This window comes from Mus caroli, chromosome 16 (assembly GCF_900094665.2).
Source record: "Mus caroli chromosome 16, CAROLI_EIJ_v1.1, whole genome shotgun sequence".
NCBI classification, from domain to species: Eukaryota; Metazoa; Chordata; class Mammalia; order Rodentia; family Muridae; genus Mus; species Mus caroli.
Window position 1 is genome coordinate 27094257 of NC_034585.1, and position 8154 is coordinate 27102410.

Here is an 8154-nt window from a genome sequence, read left to right on the forward strand (position 1 = left end):
ACACTCACACACGCACGCACACACACACACATCCTCTGGGCCCGGGCCGCAGCCGCGGCGGCAATAAAACATCCTGGCACGTGCTCCGACTCCAGGCGCGCCCTCGCCGGCCGGCTGATGTCAAACTGCAGCTCGGCTGGTGGAGCTCTTAAAGGGCTCGCGCGCGGGGCGCCGAGGCCGCCTTGGCCGCCCGCGGGATGAGGAGGGGAGAGCCCCGACTCCCTTGCCCGCCGTCTCTCCGTATTGCCAACTGGGAGCCTGCGGGGAGAAAGGTAGAGAGAGTGGCGGAGGAACGAGCGCGCCCCTCCTGTCGCATTGCTATCAAAGCCCCCCTTGTTCATTTTTTTTTTTCAATCTGAAATTCCACTTCCTTTCTGCCCAGTAGGAAATTATTCTGATTGTTTCCTGGAGAAGCGTGAGGTCCAAGGCTGCAATTCCAGGAGAGGAATGAATGGGCTAGAGGGAGACAAGCATCCAAAAGACACCTTGCTCCGAAAAGCCTGACTGTGAAGGCATTTGGGAGGAGGGTAAGGGCATGTTTAGTGTGTGGGGTTTAGTATCTCCCCAACCTCATGAGCAGTTTTGACTCCCCTAAACATACAGAGTTCGAGCGAGAATTCCGGAAGACATTAGAGTAAGACATCCTCTTTACCTTGTTCCCTCCTTTTTTCAATCACTAAATTTTGTCTTGGCCTACATCTGTTCAAAATATTTTTCAAATGAACTTATTATACAAAGTAGTTATATTGCATGCAGCAAGAACAATATAAACCAAAGGCCTGGCCACAAAAGAAATAGACTAGACTAAAACCAAGGCGGAAAAAAAAACCCTCTAAAGCAAAGCCCAGAGGAAAGAGTTAGCAAAGGGTTAAAATCCTTTTGATTGACGTTGTAGCCTCCGGTGCCCCGGGCTCAGGCGCGCGCCATTGGCCGCCAGACCTTGTGCCTAGCGGCCAATGGGGGGGCGCAGTCCACGAGCGGTGCCGCGTGTCTCTTCCTCCCATTGGCTGAAAGTTACTGTGGGAAAGAAAGTTTGGGAAGTTTCACACGAGCCGTTCGCGTGCAGTCCCAGATATATATAGAGGCCGCCAGGGCCTGCGGATCACACAGGATCTGGAGCTGGTGCTGATAACAGCGGAATCCCCCGTCTACCTCTCTCCTTGGTCCTGGAATAGTGCTACCGATCACTAAGTAGCCCTAAGACATAATAAACCTTCAACTGCTCAGTAGTTTTTCTTATGAAAGTCAAGTAAAAGGGACGTAAGCAAAATATATATATATATATATTTTGCGTGAAGGATTCCAAAAATAAAATTCTCTGGGGACTGAGAAGAAGAAGAAAAAAAAAAAAAAAGAAACGAAAATGCCAGCTGATATAATGGAGAAAAATTCCTCCTCCCCGGTGGCTGCTACCCCAGCCAGTGTCAACACGACACCGGACAAACCAAAGACGGCCTCTGAGCACAGAAAGGTAAGACAGTACCTGCGGCTCTCTAATGCCCCTAGAAATTAAGTGGGTTGTGCACAGCGGGGCTCCTTTTACTTTTCTCTTAAAACCTCGGGGTGAAATGGCAGATCCCGTGGGAACTCAGGACCTCTTTTCTCCCCCTTTGCAGTCATCAAAGCCTATCATGGAGAAGAGGCGAAGGGCAAGAATAAATGAAAGTCTGAGCCAACTGAAAACACTGATTTTGGATGCACTTAAGAAAGATGTAAGTGAGCAATGCTTTTTTTTTTTTTTTTTTTTTTTTTTAATTACGAATGAAATGGCATTTCCCAGACACAAAGAACTAAGCTCTTAGCCTGCTGCGTGTGGATCTTACCCCGCCAGCACTACGTTCCCACTGGCGGGAGAGAGGCCGCCCGGCCCTGGGATGTGGGACATGCGGGCGGGGACCTTCAGAACTCGGAGGCAGCTGACAGGGAGGTCTGACTTTCATCCCTTGTTTCTTCTGCGCAGAGCTCCCGGCATTCCAAGCTAGAGAAGGCAGACATTCTGGAAATGACAGTGAAGCACCTCCGGAACCTGCAGCGGGCGCAGATGACCGGTAAGGATCGCGCGTGCGTCCCCTCTCTGCGGGTGTCCCTCTCGGCCCGCGGTGATTTCTTCCAGACTTCCGCCCGCGGTTGTGAGAGGCATTCAGCTACATTTTACTGCCTTGGCTCACTCCGCGTTCCCACGGTCTGGGTCTTATTTATAGCCACAACTCCCAAGTTGTTACTGCTCCGGAAATGGAGGGAGAGGCTGTAGCCGAGAAGGGTGGTGGGCAGCTTGGCTGTGGTAGAAGCCAGTGAGGGCGAAAGGACGTAAAGACTGAGGCAGTTTGGGGCTGGATAGAAGGTAGGGGTCAGTGGTTTAGCACCGGTCCAACCCCTGCCGCAGGAGGGGAAGTGGGGTTTGGAAGGCGCCTTGGGTGGCATTGTCCAAGGTCAGGTCGTGCGCAGGACTAGGGGTGGCAGATCTGGAGCTGAGATCGGTTTGGATGGAGGGAGTGTCCTGGCTAATGTCCCCAACCTAGGGAGAAGGAGCTGGCTGTTCTTAGCCTACCCAACCCTCCCAACCCCAGGTGGTTCCGGAGGCGCGCTGCGGGGACCTCCCAGGGCGGGAGGCTGTGGCTCCGGGGCCAGGGCTTTTCGGTGACCTGTCTTCTCCTTCTGGCCTGCAGCCGCGCTCAGCACAGACCCGAGCGTGTTGGGGAAATACCGCGCCGGCTTCAGCGAGTGCATGAACGAGGTGACCCGCTTCCTGTCCACGTGTGAGGGCGTTAACACCGAGGTGCGCACTCGGCTGCTGGGCCACCTGGCCAACTGCATGACCCAGATCAACGCCATGACCTACCCCGGGCAGGCGCACCCCGCCTTGCAGGCGCCGCCGCCGCCGCCCCCGTCAGGNCCTGCCGGTCCCCAGCACGCGCCATTCGCGCCGCCGCCGCCGCTTGTGCCCATCCCCGGGGGCGCGGCGCCCCCTCCCGGCAGCGCACCCTGCAAGTTGGGCAGCCAGGCTGGAGAGGCTGCCAAGGTTTTTGGCGGCTTCCAAGTGGTGCCGGCTCCTGACGGCCAGTTTGCCTTTCTCATCCCCAACGGGGCCTTCGCTCACAGCGGCCCGGTTATCCCGGTCTACACCAGCAACAGTGGGACCTCGGTGGGTCCTAACGCAGTGTCACCTTCCAGTGGCTCCTCGCTCACTTCGGACTCCATGTGGAGACCGTGGCGGAACTGAGAGCCTCAGGCCACTTCTACCCTTAAAGTCCCTAGCCCACCTCTCTTCTGACGGACACTAAAAACGAACTTGGATTTTAGGAGAGACTTTTATAATTCGGTGGTTATTTTGTTGCTTTTTTTAATTCTAAAAAGTTACTTTTTGTAGAGAGCTGTATTAAGTGACTGACCATGCACTGCATTTGTATATATTTTATATGTTCATATTGGATTGCGCCTTTGTATTATAAAAGTTGAGATGACATTTCGTTTTTTACACGAGATTTCTTTTTTTATGTGATGCCAAAGATGTTTGAAAATGCTCTTAAAATATCTTCCTTTGGGGAAGTTTATTTGAGAAAATATAATAAAAGAGTGAAGGCTTTTATGTCTTAGAACTGATTATTTCAAAATTTGTAAAAAAAAAAAAAAAAGGGTGGTGGGGCTTGAAATTCATGTAGTTTGGCAATTCAGAAATAGGATGGTTTTTTTTTTTTTTTTTTTTTTTTTAAGTTTTAAACAGGGACCATCAAACCTTTCAGCAACACTCAATGATCTAAGACCTAATTTATGAGAATTCATTTGATGGGGCTTTCCTGATAAACAGTCCTTATTTTTTTACCTTCCAAAGGGCGGCTCCCAACTCACTCCCTGTAGTAGCCACTGGCCTCCCAAAGTAAAAGCACGCTCAAGCCACATTGCAGCCCTCCAGCGTTGGGACCTTCATTAGTCTGTCCTTACTCAGGCGCAGCTAGGCATCCCCTGGCACCCGCATCACAAAGTTTGAAATACCTCTCTTCACCCTCTTCAAGCAAGCTGAAAAGGTCAACAGATTCTCTCTGCCAGGGGACAACTAGTTAGACTCCCAAGTGGAGCCCGGGCCAGATGATTAACAGCAGACATATGTTTCTGATAAGTTTCTGCGCTTGACTTTAATGGAGAAAGCATGTGGGGGTTGCGCTGGCAGGCACACGGGCCGTTTTTCCCCTTTTAATACAAACAGCAAGCGACCCCTTCGCATGGTCATGCCCCATTTCCAGGCAAGATGTGGGCTCCAGATAGAAGCAAAAGGGTTGTCTCGGGTTTCAGCTCACACAACCCTCCTTAACAAGTCCTAACTCAAAGCGGACAGCTTTAAACTGTGCCAGGATCTGCAGGGAATTTCTTCCAAATCCCATCACAAAGGCTTGTCAGATTTTCTCAGATTTGGCCAGGTGTTTGACTGCATCCAGGTGTTGGGGAAATGAAAACCACGAGCCCTGCGAGACCAGACACATCAGCCGCGCTGTGGGTCTGGCCGGCGCGCCCTTCCTCCCCCACAGCCGGCCAGTCCTCCGCCCAGCCCCCGCCCCTCCCGCCCGCTTCTCAACCCCCCACCCCCTTTCCCTTACAGCGGCGGCTTCTGGGAGGAGAAGGATGAGGCGGGAGAGATCAATCTTTGAAGCTTTCCTAACAAAGATAAAGCCAACGATTTTCTGTCTTGTTTCAAAAGCCTTACCTCTCCCCCGCCTGGCTGTAGCCTTTCCCACAGGCCAGCGCGGAGTGCGGCTCTATCACAGGAATGATCTAGCAGACAGCAGCCGGTTCTTTCCAGGACCTTCAGCTTCGACCCCCGGAGAGAGAGGTTTAAAAGATTGTTTTGTTTTGTTTAATTGGCTCCTATTTGCCTTATTTTCTGCCCAAGAAAGGTATTCAACGCATACTTCTTTGTCATTCCATTTTTTTCCTGGTTTTCCTTTTTGTTTATACATAAACATAGTAACAATTACTCCATTAAGACACATCCCAAATTCACATATTAAAATCTGGTAAACCCTGTCCTGTTTCCACCAAGAATTCTTAGCTTCTGTAGTAGAAATAATCAAGACATCGGGAACTCAATTTTATAAAAGTAATTCCTTTTACATTTATGGAGGAGGGGGCTACAAGGGAAATTAATTTCTTCATGCATCTTTATTAATGTCACCAAAAGTGTCACGCAGCAGCATCAGGAAGAAGTGAGAGGAAAATAAACCATTTGTTCTTTTTGAAAAGGAGTGCCCCCCCCCCGTAATTTGGATTTACATTATTAAATGAAGCCTGTTCAGTATAATATGGAGCAGAAGAAAGACTATATCCCCGTTGGGAGCTTTTACATTGTTCTATACCACTGAACTCATGGCAGGCACCACCTTGGATAAGTCATTTCCCTTCTCTAGGATAGGTCCAAGTTCATAAACGCTATAGATTTATTTCTTAGACACTGCTGCCTCCTGTATCCCTGCTGTTTCTTAAATCTGTAGCTGGGGGTGGGGGAGATGAAGCATTCCAGTTTATTCTGGCATCCCTACAGATTCTCTGGGCCTGGCCTAATTATACCACCTCAGGGCACACCCAGCTGCCTTGCCCCTCTACCAGATCCGGATGAGCAGATCTCTCCTGTGATAAGACACAGCTCCAAACTCTGTCCTTGAGGCCAGAGACCTCGAGGGCCTCTCCTTGAAGATCCTTGGAGCCTTTCCGCTCTCGGGAGGTTTGTAGCAGCAATCTGGAGAGGTAGAGGTGAGGGCCTGATTCTGGGTGAGCAACTGAGGCTCGCCCCCTCTTTGGGGTCTCATCCTGACCCCTCCCACACGCTTCTGCAGTGGGGACCCAGAGGTTTAACCAGACCCCCACATCGTCACGGGGAACCTGTCATTAAAGTCAATTAACTTTCCCCACACCCTTTGGCCGGTAACAACCCGCCGCTCGCTTCCTCCGGGCTTCTAAGTGCAACCAGATGGGCGGGCGAGCTGCCCCCGCCGCGCGCCCGCCGGGGTGGCTCGGGGTTCCTGGGAGGCCTCGGGGACCGCGGCCGGGCGGGAGCGGCCCAGGGCAGCCACACCGGGCCGGCCCCGGCGGCCCTGCGGCCAAGGTGGCTCGCCCAGCAGGCCCGGCTGCTTTCTGGCAGGAAATGAATAGCTCCCAGATGAGCTCAGGCAACCTGAGAGGTCGTGAGAACGGCGCGAACCCCCGCCTGTGCAGCCGGCAGCCTGCCAGGCCGCGGGGAGGGCGGGCGGCGGCGGCGGGAGGCCCGGCGGGCGGCGGCGGGGGCGGCGAGGGGCGGGAGCCGCTGACACACGAGCCCGCGCCCGCTCCCGCTGACAGGCAGGCCGCCGCCCCCGCTTCCCCGCCCCGGGCCAGCGCCGCCCAGGCAGCAGGCCCCAGCCGCAGAGTCGCGGCCGCCCGGCCCGCTGGGGGTGGGGCGGCCTGCCAGTGTTTTTCCAGTTCTCCCGGTAGCTCCGGGCAGCGTTTAGAAGCCGCAGAGCTGGGCGGGGGCCAGGGTCGGGGCACCGGAGGCCTGCAGGGCCCTGCCAGGAGTCAGGCCAGCGGGACAGGAGAAGGCAGGCAGGGACCACCTCGGACATCCCCCCCATCCCAAATGCCTTGCACCGAACAAGGATGCTGGGGACCCTAAGAGAGGGGAGCCTCGTTTCTAAGCACCTTGAGCACCTACTAAGCGCCCGGCAGCCTGCAGCTGGCGCTAAGATGACAACTTTGGTGGCAATGCAGTCCTGTTTAGCCACCGAGACAGCCCAGCTTGTGACTAATCCCACGCGTGATGTATTAGGTGCCAGGACTTAAGTTTAAACAGAGGGCGCCCAGACGGATGAGTTCCTACTGAGGAAGGAACCAGGGAAGTTTTTCCCTTCAAGCAAAAAGTCAACACAAAGGACAAACAGGCTCTGGGTGTCCCCTAGTGTCCTGCTGTTTTCTGGCACAGGTTCCACTGGAACTGGAGACCAAAGCCGCCTGCCTGGACCACAGGGTTAGCCGGCTGTCCTCATTTCTCTAATAAAACGGTTTAACTTAAAAAAAAAAAAAAGAAAGAAAGAAAGAAAGTCAGGAGCAAGGTGTGGTGGCAATGCCCCCAGGCGCTTGGGAGGTGGAGGACGAGTAGGAAGTGAAGGAACAAGGTCAATTTTGTGTTAGTTAGGCTAGCCTGGGCTACCTGACACTGTCTAAAAACAACAGAAATAAATTAGGATTTGAAGGCAGGCGGTGGTGGGGCACACCTTTAATCCCAGCACTTGGGAGACAGAGGCAGGCGGATTTCTGAGCTCGAGGCCAGCCTGGTCTACAGAGTGAGTTCCAGGACAGCCAGAGCTACACAGAGAAACCCTGTCTCGAAAAACCAAAAATAAATAAAAATAAAAAGACTTAGGATTTGGTTGTCAAAGAAAACAGAGACAGTTAAAATGTAGGTGTAGATGGAGAAGTTTTAGTTTTAGTCTTTAAAAAAACAAACAAACTATTGTTTTACTATCATTTTTTGTATTTAACTATTTAAAATACAAGCTCTGTTAGAGTTCAGAAAGGGCAAAGCTGGCCTTACATCCCTGCCTCTGTTCTTTTTTTTTTTTTTTTTTTTCTGTTTTTGGTTTTTCGAGACAGGGTTTCTCTGTGTAGCCCTGGCTGTCCTGGCACTCACTTTGTAGACCAGGATGGCCTCGAACTCAGAAATCCGCCTGCCTCTGCCTCCCGAGTGCTGGGATTAAAGGCGTGCGCCACCACGCCCGGCTTCCTGCCTCTGTTCTTGTTTTACTGCAACATAGCAATCAGGTTGGAAGCACATGGTCTGGATCTCATTCCCTAAATGCTTGATCATCCATCTGTTTGTGCTGTGGTTTTGTTGTTAGCGTTTTTTTTTTTGTCATTAATTTATTCATTTCACACCCCATCTCAGCCCTCCTCCTCTCCTCCCAGTCCCACCTCCTCTTCTCCTCATAGAAGGGGAGGCCTCCCAGGGGTACTAACCTGTTCTTGTTCATCAAGTCCCAGCAGGGTTGGGGGCATCCTCTCCCACTGAGGCCAGATAAGGCAGCCCCAGCTACAGGAACGGGATCTAAAGGCAGGCAAGAGAGTCAGAGAAACTCCCCACTCCAATTGTTTGGAGGCCCACATGAAGACCAAGATGCACAAGTGCTACATGTCTTA

At 52.4% G+C, this 8154-nt stretch overlaps 1 protein-coding gene across 1 annotated transcript; it reads left to right on the forward strand.

Annotated features, from left to right (window-relative positions):
* Positions 1-926: 926 nt before the first annotated feature.
* Hes1 (hes family bHLH transcription factor 1) lies at positions 927-3586 on the forward strand. Its single transcript, XM_021185077.2, has 4 exons — positions 927-1471; positions 1617-1712; positions 1961-2048; positions 2667-3586. Exons 1-4 carry the CDS (start codon positions 1364-1366, stop codon positions 3218-3220), a joined length of 846 nt encoding a protein of 281 aa, XP_021040736.1. The 5' UTR covers positions 927-1363; the 3' UTR covers positions 3221-3586.
* The last annotated feature ends 4568 nt before the right edge of the window (positions 3587-8154 follow it).